Below are 19,025 nucleotides of genomic sequence, written 5' to 3'. Positions count from 1 at the left end.
ACAAACCTATTTAAAGGTACCAAGATGAAAATAAACTGAAACGAAGAAAAAACCTGCCTCTATTCTCTCCAAAATCTTAGGTTCTCTGGGGAAATACTATATGTTCAAGGCAATAATATAAAAAAATGTGCAAAAATACAATGTGCAAAAACTGAACAAGGGAGCTGATTTTTCAGAGAATTTGGTATGCACAAACATTGGATGGAACTCCCTAAACTTTAAGAGTGCTAATAACTGAAGGTTGTTTTTCTGCTACGAATTTAATCTTCAGCTCTCCAACTGTCTGATTCAATTCAAACACGTGTACCCAGGAATGCCTGGGCGCAGAAGGAGATAGGCTTAGAGTAAGACATTAGCATACATCCTTCTTGCTTATCTGCAAATGAACAGGGACTGCACATGGTATGGTTACCATGGAAAGCTCATCCTGTGCCTTTGTGTTTGTCCTTTACATATCAAGCCTCAATAATTCATCACCAATCCTAAATATGTGGGATTCTTTCAGAATCAAAGTATTAGGCGCATATTTAAAAACTGCAGTGAAGCTAGATTTTTTGGTAACTAAGGTAAGAGGATTCGAAACAAGAAAGAGCTTACATCTACTAAGCTTTCCTCTGAACCAGAGGATTATTTAAAGTGTTGAACAAAGATTTAAATCTTAAAATATTATTATTTTAGAATCACACTAATAATTCGAAATCCATATTAGGACAATACTGAATTATGTTAATTTGAATTTAAAAAGCCCCCCCCCCCCGATTTTTCTTTTTCAGTCACTTTCTTTGGGATTTGTTATTCCTGTTTCTCCTCACATAGTAAGAAAATACCTTTGAAAATAGGGGTAGGACCCATTTGAGTTAGCCTTCTAGTGAGGTACATAAGGAAGGCATTACATAGAAACAATGGTTTAAACATGTGGGAATACTCAGAGGCTATTTTCCCTAGCATTAATAACTTGCATAGTAACAAAATGCAAACATACCTTATTTTTTAAAAAATAACATCACATAAACCCAACCATTTTTAAAAGAAAAATAAGGCATAGAATATTACATTTTTGTACAGTTGCATACAGTAGCCTTTATAAGCTGCTCAACTAATAATAGTTTAAAGACTATAAATATGTTTACTTTTCTTGAAGAGCCATTAGGAAGAATTACATGGGATAATGAAAAAACACCTAATTATTCATGCTGTCCTGAATAGCTTTTAAAATGACAGACTAGTATCAAAATATTTATGTTGGCATTATAGTGTTTCTACATTAGCAGAGTCAGCAACAGATACTGGAACATAAAAAGGGAAGAAACAAAGAAAATACAAAGCTGAACTTCTCAAGAGGATAATTTCCCCTTTAGTTGGTATCTTTCTTCTTTGGGGCTGAAAACGATGAAAAGAAAAAACATCGAGGAAGGAAGAAAATCTTATTTGCTGCCAAACTAACTGAAGCCATGCATCAAAATCAGGCATAGTGAAAAGTCTGTAAGTACAGATACGTGTGATTTGGTGTATCCATATACTTATATTCCACCCTGCCCCCAAATACACATACACACAACCGAAGACAAGCATACTGGGAAAACCTTTTGCATGAAGGGAGTTGATTCATATTTTTGTCTTCAATTCATTCCTTTTTGCATCAAAACCTTTTTCTCCCATTCTCTTGAAAACCCAGAATTACTTACTGATATTTAGATGAATGGGTTTATTTTGAATCATGCTGGAGAGAAACTGTATTTGAGCTACAGGCTTGGGAAAAAAAATCACCTGTTAGATTTTTATTTTTATTTTTTTTATTTTAATTCCATTTATATCCCGCCCTTCTCCGAAGACTCAGGGCGGCTTACAAGCTTAGCAGTAGCCTTCATTCTATGTATATACCTGCTTATTAGGGCTTTCACACACACCCCAAGCGGCATTAGATGGACTCTTGCATCTTTAAAAACAAATACCTAAACCCTTAAGTTAGAAACACATACAGGATAATTTACTGCACAAACGCTACTTTGAAAAGCAAGTAATGTCTACTATTTATTTATTTATTTATTTATTTATTTATTTATTTATTTATTTATTTATTTATTTATTTATTTATTTATTTGGTTTATATACCGCCCTATTCCCAAAGGACTCAGGGCGGTTTACAAGGCAAAATTTAAAAACAATCCAATATAAAATTAAAACAAATTAAAATAAATTAAGTCTAGCCACAAAAATTAAATCACAGTTTAAAAACATTAAACCCCTCAGTCCAGACCAGATAGCTCAAAGAGCCAGGTTTTTAGGTCCCGGCGAAATGAACGAAGGTCGGGGGCAGTCCGGAGTTCCGTTGGCAGTTGATTCCATAGGGCAGGCGTGCCCACAGAGAACGCCCTCCCCCTGTGGATCGCCCGTCGGCAATCCTTGACCGGCGGTACCCTGAGGAGGCCCTCCCTGTGGGAGCGCACAGGACGATGGGAAATTGACGCTGGCAGCAGGTGCTCCCTTAGATAATCCGGGCCCATGCCATTTAGGGCTTTATAGGTCATCACCAGTACCTTGAATCTCACCCGGAGGGCAACTGGAAGCCAATGCAGCTCGCGGAGAAGAGGTGTTACATGGGAGTATCGGGAGACTCCCATTACAACTCGCGCGGCTGCATTCTGCACCAGTTGAAGCCTCCGAGTGGTCCTCGGGCAGCCCCATGTAGAGAGCATTGCAGTAGTCTAGCCGGGAGGTCATGAGCGCATGGGTGACTGTGCGTAGGGCATCTCGGTCCAGATAGGGCCATAATTGGCGCACCAGGCGAACCTGGGCAAAAGCTCCCCTGGCCACGGCTCCTATATGATCTTCCAAACTGAGCCGTGAATCCAGGAGGACACCCAAGTTGCGGGCCCTATCAACGTTAGTTAGTCTTGTATCATGTTATACATTATTATGCTATATTTTTACAAACTATTGGTATTGCGCCAACTGCAAACACTACCTCTCAAAAATCTGATCCTAGTAGGTCATAGATCCTGCAAAGAACCCCTAGGACAAAAGGTTAATTTCAATATTTCTTTTCTCTATGGCCGGCCACAAAATGTTTCAGGAGATTCCAAAGGACTTTAGGAAAGATTAATAAGCCACTTGCCCTCCCATGACCAGAGAGGAATCTATCGAGGAGAACTGAATTCAGAAGATGGAATTCAAGGAAGAATGAAATCTGAATTGTAGCTACCTATTTGCAAGATCAAAAGGAGTTTGGTTACACCTTTTCCAACAAACAAATATTATTAAAGGGATAAACTTTCATGAACTATAGCTAACTTAATCAGATGCTTGGAGTGGCTAAACTGATGCAGGGTTTTATTCTACCATTCTTACAGGCTGTACATAAAATATTCTTTTGCCCCTACATAAAGTCCATGGTTTGCTGCTTTATAATATTTTCTCAGTTCTTCTATATCTAAATCAGCTTATTTCAAGAACTGTTTCTTTGGGTTAGGGGTTTTTTTTTCTGCTGAGGTTTTTGTTTAATGTTTCTGCTTTCTTATTTTGTACTGAAATGTAGAATACAAATGTCAGATATATGTTTTAAGTAGAAATTACTTGTTAGGAACAGCAGCAGCCTCTTATTCAACTGCTACAAACCCATTTGCATGTGCCAATCAGATCTTCTGTGTTTAATAAATGGAAAATGATATTTATTTATTAAGCAAAGACACTAAAAGGGTTTTAGCAAACACGACAGTAAAAATGGATTGGGGGGATTTAATCAAAAGCAAATACTTGCAAAGAACAAACAACCTCTCTCTGTGTTGACCTTCCTTCCATTATGCCTACCAACATGTCACTTAAAGTCTTAGGGGACTTCAACAAAAGACAGTGAAACAATGTCATGGTACAGAAAGTTGTTTAAAGTTGAGCCAGTTTTTTAAAAAGCCAAAAAAGGACTGCTACTTGTATAAAAACAAAAACTCAAGCAAGTTTTAAACAATACTAGAGAATGAAAAAGCAATATATCAAAGCAAGAGAATAAAGCATTAAATATAACAAATGTTTTCAGGAAATTCCTAATGTAAAATTCCAATAGGAATTAAATCTTGCCCATATTTCTCCAGAAGAAGCAAAAATCAGACACCAAAGGATTTCTTACTGATATTCTATGAGCCCAACCTAACTTGAAATTAAACATTCCTACTTAAAATTAAACATTCCTATACATACACATGTTGCAACAATTTTACCAGCACATGAGTCTTCTGCTTGTCTGCCACACATAAGCTACATACTTGGAAATGAAGCTAACTTAAGAAATCTCTTTCTGGGTTCCAACCTTGGGCATATGATCTGTTTGGATCACAATTAAAACAGATCTTGATTGGTAGATTTTCCTGCCTCTTTATGGTTTCCACCTAGGCCAGAAACTAATCACCAAATGCTTTCTTTTCCATGGGCAGGTTTCAGGATACGTACTTCCAGCTGCTACTTTGAGGATATGTACTCCACACATAACCAGCACTGGCATTCCATCTTCTGACAATAGATATCATGTTTGTGTCGAAAAGAGTTTTTAAACTGAAAGCCATTCGTTGATACATGGAATACAGGTACTCCTCAACTTACAGCTACAATCAGGGCTGGAATAACAGTTGCTAAGTGATGTGATCACGTCACTGGATTTGATTTCACAACCATTTTACTATGGCCATTAAGTGAATCACCACAGTCATTCAGTGAATCATGTGGTCATTTAAGCTAATCCAACTTCCTTATCGGAAACCATCTGGGAAGAGCACAAACCGCAATCACGTGGCCACGGGACAGTATAATCAGCTGTAAAGACGAGCCAGTTGTCAAGTACCCAAATTGTGATCATGTGACCATGGGTGGTGCAATAATCAAAACTCTGAGAACAGGTCATAACTCAACTTTTTTTAGGGTTCAACTTGGAACCATTGTTTAAACAAACAGCTGAAAGTTGCTGACTACCCCATAGTTGAAAATAAATAATACTAGACAACCCTGTGAGCTGTTAGGTTATCCTCTGAGAGGAAAGTAGCATAGTCCAATGTGATCAAAGAAACATTAAACTTTAGGCTGACCAAAAATGTTCACCTCAATGGTGGATGGTCCCAGGTTCATCTAAGAAGAAATGATCTTATACATTATACATAGAAAAATAATTGTTGTGGCAAATGAACTTTAATAATAAGTTAATGTTTAGTTACCTAAAAAGATAATCAGAATGATCATGAGTGGACAAAAACGTGACTTCTGATTTCCTGCTGTCTTCCCCATTGACTTTGCCTGTGGGAAGCTGGCAAGAAGCATTAGAAATCACAATCACTTGACCATGGGGACACTGAAACAGCCACAGCCTTGTGAATAAAAGTAGTCTGAACACCTTGGAAATTTAAGTTCACAAAAGTAATGGGTCCCAGATTTTTTACACATCCTTGATTCAAAAACTGTTGTGGTATAAAGCATGATTTGGCCTAACTTGAGAATACAAACGGAGAAACAGGTAAACATAATGAGAGTTTTAGTAGTATATGAATACATATAATTTTCCAGATTTGGAAAAAATCTACAGATTAAAAAAACAGCATATATTCTTTAAACATATATATAGGTGGTACATTTAGTACACCATCATCTATATATTCTGCTGCAATAGATCAAGTTATATCACATTAGTAGACATTTTGAAAGGTAAAATAATTTGTATGTTTAGAATACAATTTCGAACAAACAAATAAAACCTACCTTGAAAGGACTGTTTGCCTCTGTTTACCAGTTCTTCAATAGAATAGCTTGCTAATTCCCCTCGGGCATGCTTAGTTTTGCAATAAGTACATGCATTCAGACACCTGGAGAAAAAGCATATATATTCTTTCATACTTCCACACAAACATCCAGATTATGAAACCTGTTGCTCTGCTCTTGAAAATATATTTATAGACAGTTATTGTTGTTATACACAACAGCACATTATTGATAAATTAATCCTTTCAAAATGAAGTTTAATTAAAGCATATATTGCCTCTCAAAACTGATTTGCTTAATAATTGTGCAAACTAGGATATTTTGTCATCTTTGTGCTACTCAATCATTTTTTTGCATGGCAGATAATTTAAAATTAGCCCAGAGTTGCAAAAATCTGATCAAGCACTTAATGGCAGAAGAGGTTAACATTTTTTGATCTTTGTAGGTCTAGTGGCCATCTGGATTTCTGCCTCCCAGATCAGAAGATCCTAGACTTGGAGTAAAAATAGAATAACAATAGTAAAGCTAAAATAAATATTTTATATTTCTTTAAACAGTTTGTTGTTGTTGTTGTTAGCTGCGAAGTCGTGTCCGACCCATCGCGACCCTATGGACAACATTCCTCCAGGCCTTTCTGTCCTCTACCAAACAGTTTGTTACATAGGATATTAACTTATAATTAGTCAGTGCTAAATATGTGTAGTCAACTGCCTAAGGATTTTAAGTACTGTATGAAGCAGAACAAGTAATAGAGGCTAAAAATAGTTTTAACATGCTGTATAGACAAAAATAAAGTATCTTCTATTTAAATCAACTTTCAATGCCAATGTAATTCTTACCAACAAGCACAAGTCCTATAGTTTCAAAAAATGTGATTAGAAATTTCAAATGTCAAAATGTTTGCGTGTACGTGCTTTAATAAAATTAGAAAACAGTGAAGATGAATCACTGAAGTCTAATAGGAGCATAGATCTAATAAGAAGGAAATGAGCAAATTAAGAGGCAATGAAACTGCATTATACCTCGCTGCTTAAAGATGAGTTGGTTTTGAGAATTTTATTTCTAGCCCAGTTTCATTATCATTATTAGTTATCAAAGTTGACTGGAATCAGTCCTTTCGCCGCGGCCTCAAAACATTCCTTTTCCACCTGGCTGACCTAGACTGACAGGGATTTTAATTATATTTACAATTCTAACTTTATTCTTTAATTTATTTTAATTTATTTCAAATTTTATTTTTAATTTACTGTACAGAGACCTTTAAATTTTGTTGTTGTTAGCCGCCCTGAGTCCCTCGGGAGACAGGGCGGGATATAAATCCCATTAATAAATAAATAAATAAATATAATAATGCAAAACAGAAACATTTATTTTCACAGTTCTGATTTATGTTTTACTTTCTTCTGTACTTTAAAAGCATTATGGATATAGGATTGGCTCAACCAGGAGTGGGCAGCTATAGCAACTTTACGAACTGTGGACTTCAACCATGCTGGCTCAGGAATTCTGGGAGCTGAAGTCCACAATCATAAACTTGCCATAGTTGTCCATCCCTGGGCTCAACTTTGTTGTCTCAATCAGCTGGAGACGTAACACTTGACTACTGCCAAGACTGTGAATAAAATCCTCTGAATTCTCCCTCCTTGTAATGTTAAAAGAAGCAGGGAAAAGCCTTCCTGGCCCCTTTCTTTCAGAAGCCAAAGTTACAAGTGGGCTTTTCTGCTGGATGTTATAGTGAAAACAGAAGTTATATTTAATGTCTCTTTCAAATCATCATCAAACTATTACTCGGCAACCCTGTCCTAAAAGGAAATAACAGAAACACAGAATTAGAAGTGACCTTGGAGGTTTTTAGTCCAAACCCCTGCTCAAGCAGGAAATCATATACTATTTCAGACAAATTGTTGTCCAATCTCTTCTTTAAAATGTCCAGTGTTGGAACACCAACAACTTCTGGAGGCAAGTCGTTCCACTGATTAATTGTTCTGTCAGGAAAGTTCTCTTTGATTCTAGGTTGATTCTCTCCTTGATTAGTTTCCATTCAATGCTTCTTGTTCTACCTTCAGGTGCTTTGGAAACTATCATCATACTAATTCAAATGCATCATAGCAATTCAAATAACCATCAATATAATTCAAATGCAAACTTTATTGTTAGGAAGGCAAATAAAAACAGTTGCTGAAGCCAGGAAGAGTACAAAGGGATAAGAAGAAGGATGAAACTGTAAAACAAAGGTGTGATGAGAATCCTAATTCCAAATTCCATCTTCAGAAGAGGATTCCTTCTCTGTCCCAGGAAGCTGATCACAACAAAGAAAAGATTATTTCAGTCACAGCCATCAAGCTAGGAAAAGTAGCAACTGTAAGAAGCTAATTTCAACTTGCTTAGCCAGAAACAATTCTGCTCTAGGAAGATATATCTACCTCAAAGGCCTACATATTTCACGTTACATTATAACTCATAGGACTTCCTGTCTTCTGTTGCTTAGTTCCTGCCTTTTAATTTTATGCAGGAAACCTAGCTAATATGCACAGTTTAGAAACAGCAAATACTAATACAAATTGTGTGGTCTCCTCCATGCACTATTATGACACAGTTATGACAGTAGGTCTGATTCTAGATCAAGCAAAACAAATTCTCTAGGCCAGGGGTAGGCAACCTTGGCTCTTTTATGACTCATGGACTTCAACTCCCAGAATTCCTAAGCTAGCATGGCTCAGCTTGGAAACCTCTCCCTTTCCCCTCAGCATGGCTGGTTCAGGAATTCTGGGAGTTGAGGTCCATGAGTCATAAAAGAGCCAAGGTTGCCTACCCCTGCTCTAGGCCTAGAAATTTAATAGTGTTATGTGGTCAAGAAAGTATTCTGGGCTTCTGATAGAGCTCCTAGACACTATGGAAGATCATATCAGTGGCTTTGTCCAGGTCTGACGACCTCTTCTAATGATGGTATCTGGTTATCCCTCTTCATTACCATAAAAACCTGTAACATCATTTACCTAATTATGTCATTCCATAACTCACTTTAAATGACTAAATAAACAAATGCTGCAGTTACTATTTTAAGTTTCTAAAGTTCACAGATTTCATAATGTTGAAAAGAAGCCCTTAAATCATTGAGGCCAACTTACTCATTAATATTAAAATTTTTTTTAAAAAATGTAAACCATAGTACTGAATGTTATACTCAGAAATTTTGATTGCTTCAAACTATGATATTACAAGAGTTCACAAAGTGAATATAAATTATTTAAAACTCCTGAAAACAGCTAATATATTATGAACATTAAGATTTTAAGATCTGGGTAAAAATCATGTATTTTAATGTTCAAATCTTATAATGACTATTCCACTCAGGGCTTAATATAATTCTTAATATGATTACTGAGAAATATATTTCCCAATAATTAGTTATCCATATTATACTTATTACAAATACAATAAATATAAAAAGAGCCAGTTTGTTATTAAATTAATTATTAATTGAATTAGTAATTGTTTAAAATATTAAATGTAATAAAAGAGCCAGTTTGGTCTAGAGGTTAAGGTATCAGGCTAGAAAATCAGGGGACTGGGAATTCTAGTCCCTCCTTAAACACAAAGCCAGCTGGGTGACTTCAGGCCAATTACTTTTGCTCATCCCACAATGTCAAGCTTAGATGACAAGCCAGTCCGACAATTCCTGTCACAACCAACTGATCAACACTGGGTTAATAAAAAAAAAAGGATCCTGATTGTAGAAAACTGCTAGGAAAAAAAAATTACAAAAACACTCCATTATCAGACATTTTGATGCAGCGTCCATAACAGAATAATATTTAAAAATATGTAGCACTATTTTCATGATTGACATTCTGATAGCCACACAAATCAATTGTAAAGTCTAAATCTTATAAAATTTTCTGCAACATTTTAACATAACAATGCCATCAAGTGCTATATGATACATAGAGTTATTTGGCAACTTGAAGCTATAAAAGATATCAGATCATGTGAATAAGCATGTATTTAAAACGGGCATGAATGAATTAACAGTATCTGATACCCAAATCCAATTTTGGAGATTTATGGAGCAAACTCTGAGAGACCAGCCAAAAATTTTTTTAAACAGATTGAGAAGAAATCCAGCTGCAATTAGAAAGTACTTTTAACATTTTGTTTCATTGCCATGAAATCAGTAATGGAGGCTAATAATCACTTTATAAAATAATTTGCATCCATTCACCCATTTTTATATCAAACTGGAGGTTCCATTATAATGTACATCTGCAGAAATAGACAGAACAATCATCTCTTCTACTTCCTTCTATCTTTACTTTATGTGTCCTTTAAAAAAAAATGTAGGCCTTCTTCACAACATTTGTCAACCACATGCACATATTAAACTTACAAGCATGCTGAAGTGAGAACAATTGCAAAAGGATTTCATGTCCAAACTGATACAGCAAGAACCTATTAAATAGTGAGGTTCTCCTGGAATGAGAATTTCTGCTAGTAATAAAAAACAATTCTATCCTTGGTATTTGTGTTCATAATTTTAGGCTCTACAAAGTCCTCCATTTTTATTTTATTTTTTTATTGTTGGGGGAGGGGGAGCAATTGCCTGGAATGGCCTACACTGCTACTGTAACAGCTGCCTCCCCTGCCTGGTTCTCTTTACTGTTCCATATTGGGTTTTTTTAAAAAATCATTTGAAAATATAACATTTATTTATTTATTTGTTCAATTTTTATAGCCACCTGTTTCACTAAATGACTCTGGATGGCTAACAATTCAGAACATACATTACAATTAAAAGTTTTAAAACATTTTAAAATAATAAAATTGCTGATATTATTGCTGATACTGGTATTACAGTTTAAATAATAAGCAATCTTAAGTACATTAATAGAGGTGTTGACTTTTTAGAAGCTCTATGGGGCTTTTAGGCCTGGGCTTCAGAGACCCTGACTACGTCCCCTAGGCAATCTATCACACTGTGTTATCAGAAAAGGAAGCTCAACATGCTTTAAATCAGAGGTCCCCAACCTTCTGGGCACCAGGGACCAGTTCCGTGGAGAGAGGTTTTTCCACGGACCGGAGAGTGCGTGGTTTTGTGTGCTGCCTGCATCCCACGGGTGGGGCTTTGCTTGTTTGTGAAGACCGGTTGCTGGCATGCCGCAACCTGGTATCGATCCACGGACCAGAGGTTGGAGATCCTTGCTTTAAATAACGCAGAACAGAGGGACTGGGAGAGCATTTGCTCACTTGCTCTGGGTACAGGCAGCCACTATTCAGATTAGCAAATTTGGTTTGTGCTCCAACGGTAGCCTTTTTTTATGAATCTACATAGAAATACCGTATTTTCCGGCGTATAAGACGACTTTTTAACCCATGAAAATCACCTCAAAAGTTGGGGGGGGTCGTCTTATACGCCCAGTCGTCTTATACGCCGGAAAATCAGTGAGCCCAGGAAGGCACGCCCTCCCCTCTCACTGTGGAGGAAGCAGGGTAGGCTGGCGTCTGGCGGGAGCCGGCAGGGCAGTCCTGCACACGCGCGCACTCCCCGGCTGCTCCTTAGCAGCTGGGGAGTGCGCGCGTGTGCAGGACTGCCCTGCCGGCTCCCGCCCGACGCTCTTCCCTCTTGAGGCAGCATCCCTGAGGACTCCTTAGGAGCCGGGGAGCGATGCTGCCTCAAGAGGGAAGAGCGTCGGGTGGGAGCCGGCAGGGCAGTCCTGCACACGCACGCACTCCCCAGCTGCTAAGGAGCAGCCGGGGAGTGCGCGCGTGTGCAGGACTGCCCTGCCGGCTCCCGCCAGACGCCAGCCTGCCCTGCTTCCTCCACAGTGAGAGGGGAGGGCGTGCCTTCCCGGGCTCGCTGATTTTCCGGCGTATAAGACGAAAAATCTTGAAAATCATCTCAAAAGTTGGGGGGTCGTCTTATACGCCCAGTCGTCTTATACGCCGAAAAATACGGTACTTCCCATTATTTCTCATTTTTGTGCTTCATGTGCTCCAATTCGAGTTTGTTTAAAAGCAGTGCTGGCAAATTATGTCTGTTCCAAAATACTAAGACCAAAGTAGACTGATGGAATCCTATTAACTCTCTTGGGATAACTACATTGACTTCCCTGGATTCTATTTCATTTCAACACTCAACCTGGAGTAGTAACTCAGACTTTAAAATCTAAATGGTTCAGCTGCAGGTAAACTATCTCCACAAGGTCAGGTGTGAGGAGAGGAGCCTTCGCTGGCTGAATCCACACAGTGAATATACTTTCACATATGGGTTGTCTCTCATCCCCTTTGTGGTATTTCATTGGGAGGGAAAACCTCTTATTTTCACTTAGCTTTCAGCCGGCTAGTTAGCAAATTTGGAGTCAGTCTACTGCATTGTCTTTTTTTCAGCATTATTTATTTTCATTATATATTATGTTATTATTTGCATTATGCAATATATTAGAGTTATTTATTTAAATGATGACATCTTAAAGATATCAATAACTGCATCATGTGAGATGTTGAGTGCTGGACAGATCCTAGGCTAGTTCAGTTGGTTCTCAACCTACACACAGGCCCTTTACATTGTAAGTAACCAAGGACTGTCAGAAAGTCATTCAACATCAACAGACTACAAGACCTAGAGTCCTAGACCAAGTACAACGCCTCCAAGTTGTACTGAATGAAAAACTCACTGTCAATTTACCACTTGTAGGAACCTGTTCTGAAAAGTGGATGTAGTTTAAAGGTGCCATCACACAGACTGCAACAACTGTACTTGGCATCGCAAGCCTGGTTTGATAAAAAACACAAAATCATTTCAGCAGCCCTCCAGGCCAAGAACAAGGTCTATGAAGACTGGCAGATCGATCCATCATCTGTCTCAAAGAAAGACAGGTTTAAGTACCTGTAATCTAAAATACAGGCAGACCTGCAAGAAATGCAGGATGAGTGCTGGTAGAGAAAGGTTGACCAGTGCATAGTCATAATAGTCAAGAGAGTTCTTCAATACCATAAAGTCAATTCATGGTCCTTCTAAATCAGGATGCTTGCCTTTGCTGTCACTGATGAGTCAAGCCTAATCAAAGATCAAAAACTATTGGGCTGAACATTTTCCCAACTTACTTCATGGGCTATCCAATTGATTATTATGTCTTACAACAGATTCCTCAGCTCTCAGTTTTGGATGCCCTAGACCTGCCTCTCTCTGCTGATGAGATCAGGAACGTGATCTCACAGATGACCTCATATAAAGCAACTGGGCAGGAAAACATTTTTGCTAAGATCTACAAAGCACTAGAACTCAAACACCTTATAGACATTTCAAGATATCTTGGAAGACATTTGGTCCACAGATGTCTGATGACTTCCGTGATATTCTCATTGTTGCTCTCTATAAAAATAAGGGAAGCAAATCAGACTTCAGAAATTACAGAGATATCTCACTGCTGTCCATTGTAGGCAAAATCTTTGCCCGCATTTTCCTGAACAGACTTATCATTGTCTTGGAAAGGAACTCTCAGAGGCACAGCGAGGCTTTCAGCCACAAAGAAGTATAGCAGACATGATGTATGCTGTGAGGCAAGTCCAGAAGTGCTTCAAGCAGAATAAGCCTCTTTACTCTGTCTTGACAAAAGCAGTTTGCACTGGTTCATCCGAAGACATTATGAATGTCCAGGGAAATTGGTGAAGTTCATCCAGCTACTCCACAACAGAATGACAGGGCAGGTTCTTTACAATGGTGATACATCAGTTACATTTACCCACCTTCTAGGTTGGTTGAAGCTACGGATACAAAGAATGACCAAATTTAGCTGCTTCTTTTAGCAAAGTTGAACCAAACATTACTCTGCTGTCCTGCCTGCCATAAACAGTTTATATTGATTTGTGAAGACCAGAAATTGATTCTGGTCTCCTCCAGATTGGCTTCCTAATGTGGTCTCCCCCGAATGGCTGACAAGTTGTGTGCATTACTTTTGATGTATTGGTACCTTATGTTTGATTATATTTTAATGTTTTTCTGGTTATAATATGCTGTTTATATTGTGCATGCTGCCCTGAGTCACTTACCAGTTGGAAGGCTATATAAATGAATTGCATACATGCATGCATGCATACTAATTAAGGGATACATTTCTTGGCAGAACTAGAGTGCAACATGTTGGGGCCAGCTCTGAATGGAACATTTAGTAACTGCAATCCACTAGACATCTAGATGAATAATCAATTTATACAGGAGATTTTAATGAGATGATAAATGTGATTAGCAAGCAATATGCTCCAATATAGGTCAAGAGGCCATATCTTGGTGTTAAGATATTGTATATCCAGTTGTTCCAGTTCAGATACTGTTGATTCAATGGCAAAAAAAAACCAGAAACTGGGAAGAAGCAGACCACATTTTTCCAATTGCTGAATTAGAGTTTTGTGTTTTGTGCTTTGTTTCAGTTCGAGCGAACTGTTAATATATGAACTGCAAGGTAAGTAAAGGCATGGATTCTCCTATTTTTTTTGCACATATACACAACCTGAAAAGACATTCTTGAATATATTTTTTCCTGTTCTTTTTATCGATACTCCCCTTTCCCCTGACTTATTTTCAAAGTTCACCTGTCTCCTTTCACCATCAGAGCACCCTGCTCTGTTTATTGATTTCTTCCTTTGTAGAAGCTACATGTTGTGATTTCACAATCCTAGCTGAACACCGCTCCATTTCCTCACCTTAGCAATTGTTTTTTCAACAAACAACCTCGTATTTATTTGGATGAGAACTTTTAACGATTGTTGTTACTTGAGAGGAGTGAAAAGTAATTTAAAAAAAAAACCCGTTTCAGGGTGATCAATCTACATGAGGAACAAACAGGGGACATCGTTAACAGCACAGAATAAATCCAAGTTGCATAAATTATACTTGGAATGTTCGTGCAACAATTATTCAAGCCCAGATTTTTTGTATTTCTATTTTCCTTCCCAGCCTTCTCCATTCAATTTTTTCCCCTCCATTCTCTCTAGGTGAAGAAACTCCTACAAAAGCTATGTAGCTTTTGGTTTTTTAAAAAAAAATCACATCTACGGTAAAGCAATGACTTTTAACAGTTTTTAAAAAGCTAATAATGAAACAAAGAAAGCTACCATCGGCCACACTTTTGCTGTTGAGCAATGCACTTAGTAAAACAAGGAGACCTCTGAGACATCTATAACAGTGTTACAAAAAAAATCAGCTGAACAGTAGACTGGTGCCTGCGATAAGACCTATTGTTTTCACTTCCTCAATGGCCAATGGAAGTGGGCCAGTTAAAGTGGTGAAGTCTCGCAGGAAACATTAGGCTATAGTGAGTTCAGAAACATGTAACAGGTTCTTGGGATAAAAGCTATTGTTTTAGGACTGGTCAAAACATCCGGGAGAGAGAGAGGTGAAGAGTTTTGGGTGAGTGGGCAGAAGTTAGCAAGCTTAATTTAGACAATCAAAGATAGTTATCGGGCTTGCTTTAAACAAACAAACAAACAAATAAATGCATAAAAGGTTTATGTTAGTAGCCTTTGTGGGAACACGACGTCTGAATTGTGAGGGGGAAGCAATGCCAAAAAGAATAGCATTAAGTAATCAAAAACACAGCACTAAGACTATTAAAGAAAGCTACCTTACGATACAAAAATGTCCAGAATTTACAGTAAGTAGTCTCTTCTACAGCAGTGAGAATGTGAAATGATTCCAGGCTGGTAGCACACTAATAATACAGGAGAGTTACTAATGTTAATATTTTATAAAATAAAACAAGACATGTGTTCCTGATAACTTGGTTTTTGTGATTTAATCTAAATTGGTAATAGCCAGCAGAGGTTAACATATCTACAGTTCAGTTTCGTATGGAAAAAGACATTGATGCCTATTCCAAAAACAGTTTTTGTGGGAAGAAGCACTCTGAGCAGTTATATTCTTGAGAAATCATGCATAACTCCAGAAAAACATGTAGTGCCTTAAAAATCATGCTTCAAGCTTGGATTATCAGGCGCCACATCAAAGTTTAAGAGTAAATCACAACCTCCAGACAGTTAATCCTGAATTCAGCTCACGGCTAGACTTGATGGAAGAATTCCAGATATGACTTAGGTAGTCTAGAATTATTATTGCAAACAAGAAGAGTGTTTTGGTGCAACAACTAGCCTGGTTTCTACAGTAAGAAGAATTGAGAGCCTTAAAATATCTGGAGTACTCTCCGTCACTTAGATAGTGGCCTTGGGCAGCTCAGACATGTTAACATTATGCTCCTTTCTAGTCAGGAACAACTGATTCCCAGCTCACTAGTTTTAGCTGTACATCACTATTTTTCCTGTTTAATTCTTCCCTTCTCCTTCTGATTCAGGAGGTATCAGAAGGAGGTGCTTCTCTGCTATCTTCTTCTGGGAAAATGGAAGGTATTGTATTCCATTCCCCTGTTTTCTGGATGATACCTTCTCCCTTTCAAGACTTTCCATTCCTCTCTTCTGCCTGAAAGAGGTGAATTTCTATTTATTTTACTCCTGAAAATATTTTACCTAGCTCAGGGGTGTCAAACTGCTGACCTGTGGGCCGGATGCGTCATGATGAAACCACGCCCATCCCATTGACAGCAATGGAAAAAAAGTCATGATATGTTGCGACACGTTGCGAGTTTGACACCCCTGAGCTAGGTAAACCTTCTAAAGAATCAAATATAGCAATCTCCCTCTCCTGCACTGAGAGTTCACAATAGACTCTATCTCAAATTCTTCTTCCACCCAAGATGTGATGAATTAGGAGGGATATTCCAGAAAGGGACAATGAAAAATGGATGTACTGTCAATGTGGTTTAAACATACAAATAAAGATCACAGGACTTTCTGTGCAATTACAGTGAATAGGCCAATAACCTTGGCATTCTTTCTTTTTAAATTTATTATTATTTTTATTTATTTTATTAAATTTATATACCGCCCTTTCCCGAAGGACTCAGGGCGGTTTACAGGGCATTTAAAACAACCAATACAAAAGTTAAAAACAAATTAAAAAAGATTAAATCATCCCTAGAATTAAAAACCCCAGTTAAAAATTCTCAGCCTGGGCCGGAGAACTCAAAGAGCCAGGTTTTCAGGTCCCGGAGAAATGTGCGGAGGTCGGGGGCAGTCCTAAGCTCCACGGACAGCTGGTTCCAGAGGGCAGGCGCACCCACAGAGAAGGCCCTTCCCCTGGGTGTTATCCGCCGACAGTCTTTTATCGGCGGCACCCTGAGAAGACCCTCCCTGTGGGAGCGCACTGGACGAAGGGAGCTTGATGACGGCAGCAGGTGTTCCCTCAGATATCCCGGACCCAAGCCATTCAGGGCTTTATAGGTCATCACCAGCACCTTGAATCTCACCCGAAGGGCAACCGGAAGCCAATGCAGCTCGCGGAGTAGAGGTGTTACATGGGAGTATCGGGAAACCCCCATCACAACTCGCGCGGCCGCATTCTGCACCAGCTGAAGCCTCCGAGTGGTCCTCAAGGGCAGCCCCATGTAGAGAGCGTTGCAGTAGTCTAGACGGGAGGTCACGAGCGCATGAGTGACTGTGCATAGGGCATCCCGGTCCAGGTAGGGTCGCAACTGGCGCACCAGGTGAACCTGGGCAAAAGCCCCCCTGGTCACGGCTCCTATATGATCTTCAAAATTGAGCCGTGAATCCAGGAGGATGCCCAAGTTGCGAGCCCTATCAATGGGGGGTAACACCTCACCCCCCATCGTTAAAGGTGGAATAATCTGGTTAGACCAAGATGCCGATACGCACAGCCACTCAGTCTTGGCGGGATTGAGACGACGCCTGTTTCTCCCCATCCAGACCTGAACCGCCTCCAGGCAACGGGACATCACGGCGAGGGCATCGCTGGGTTGGTTCGGGGTGGAGAAAAACAGTTGGGTATCATCAGCGTACTGATGATACCCCACCCCGAAACCACGAATGACCTCACCCAGCGGCTTCATGTAGATGTTGAACAGGAGGGGAGAGAGAACCGACCCCTGAGGAACTCCACAAGCAAGAGGCCTTGGGGTGGATCTCTGCCCTCCAGTCAACACCGACTGCGAGCGGCCCAGGAGATAGGAGGAGAACCACCATAAAACGGTGCCTCCCACTCCCAACCTCCTGAGACGCCGCAGAAGGATACCATGGTCGATGGTATCGAAAGCCGCTGAGAGATCTAATAGGACTAGGACAGAGGAGCAACCCCTGTCCCGAGCCCGCCAGAGATCATTCACCAGCGCGACCAATGCCGTCTCCGTGCTGTACCCGGGCCTGAAACCCGATTGGTATGGGTCGAGATAATCAGTTTCCTCCAGGAACAGAGGAAGCTGATGTGCCACCACACTCTCAACAACCTTCGCCAAAAAGCGAAGGTTGGAGACTGGACGATAGTTATTTAAAACAGCCGGGTCCAGGATGTCTGTGTGGAGGAAATCAATCTGGTAAAAAGCTAGTTATTTCTTTAATACCAAAGCAGAGAATTCCCAACAACACAATGAGCAGAGCCTATATAGAAAGATTTGGCATGATTCAAGACCAGAAGCTTACTTGATGACTTGGGTGCATCCCTCATGTTTACATTACGATCCTCTAGCCTGGATGCTTTTAACTACCAGTTCCCAACTCACCAACTTCAGTCTTTACCACAACAATTATAATCTATCATTCTAGAAGCATGACATTAAGCTATGAATCAATTAGATAAATATTCCAAAAAACTTACAATGTTGAGTGATACTCTGCTTTCCAATTTATACTTGGTTCCTGCAGAGCAGGGTTCTCTAAACCTGGCAATTTTTAAGACCTGTGGACTTCAGTTCCCAGAATTCCTAGCCAGTTGGCTGGAGAATTTTGGGAGTTGAAGTCCATGAGTCTTAAAATTGCCAAGTTTTGAGAATCCTGTTGTAGAGGAAGCAAGACTTAAATGAAGTACTGCACAGGAGACTTGACCATTTCACTAAATGCGTTACTGGCATTAGGAGTAGGAAGCCAGAAATCTAATCCCAGCCAGCCAATCCTAAACTAGCAAGCTGCACCAACAAGCCAGTTGCTCATATTAAACAGTTGGTCAGCAGCTTCAGAAAAGATCCAGAGAGATATCTTTTTTTTTATTATTGAACAACAAATATCTAAGGTTCAAATCTTAAAAAAAATATCTTATTGTATTTTCAGTTCTCTAAAGCCATCCCCAATCTCAGTTTAGAATTGCCTTTTTAGGAATAAACATTATCATGAATAGAAAATCTGGCATAAATACTGACAGAACAGGATATCAGTATGGAATAATACTGTATATAAGTAAC

The 19,025-nt window shown here is 39.1% G+C and overlaps 1 protein-coding gene across 2 annotated transcripts in view; it reads right to left on the bottom strand.

Moving 5' to 3' along the window:
- CDKAL1 (CDKAL1 threonylcarbamoyladenosine tRNA methylthiotransferase) overlaps positions 1-19,025 on the bottom strand; it is a 315,714-nt gene that overhangs the window by 183,634 nt on the left and 113,055 nt on the right. For both annotated transcript variants that reach the window (XM_081325955.1, XM_081325954.1), the window contains exon 9: positions 5,734-5,837. In XM_081325955.1, coding sequence (XP_081182081.1) covers positions 5,734-5,837 — 104 coding nt within the window. The remainder of the gene's footprint in view (positions 1-5,733; positions 5,838-19,025) is intronic.

Source organism: Vipera berus (assembly GCF_964194415.1).
Source record: "Vipera berus genome assembly, chromosome: 3".
In the NCBI taxonomy this organism is placed as follows: domain Eukaryota; kingdom Metazoa; phylum Chordata; class Lepidosauria; order Squamata; family Viperidae; genus Vipera; species Vipera berus.
Note: the sequence above shows the minus strand (reverse complement) of the source record. Positions and strands in the feature narration are given on the sequence as shown.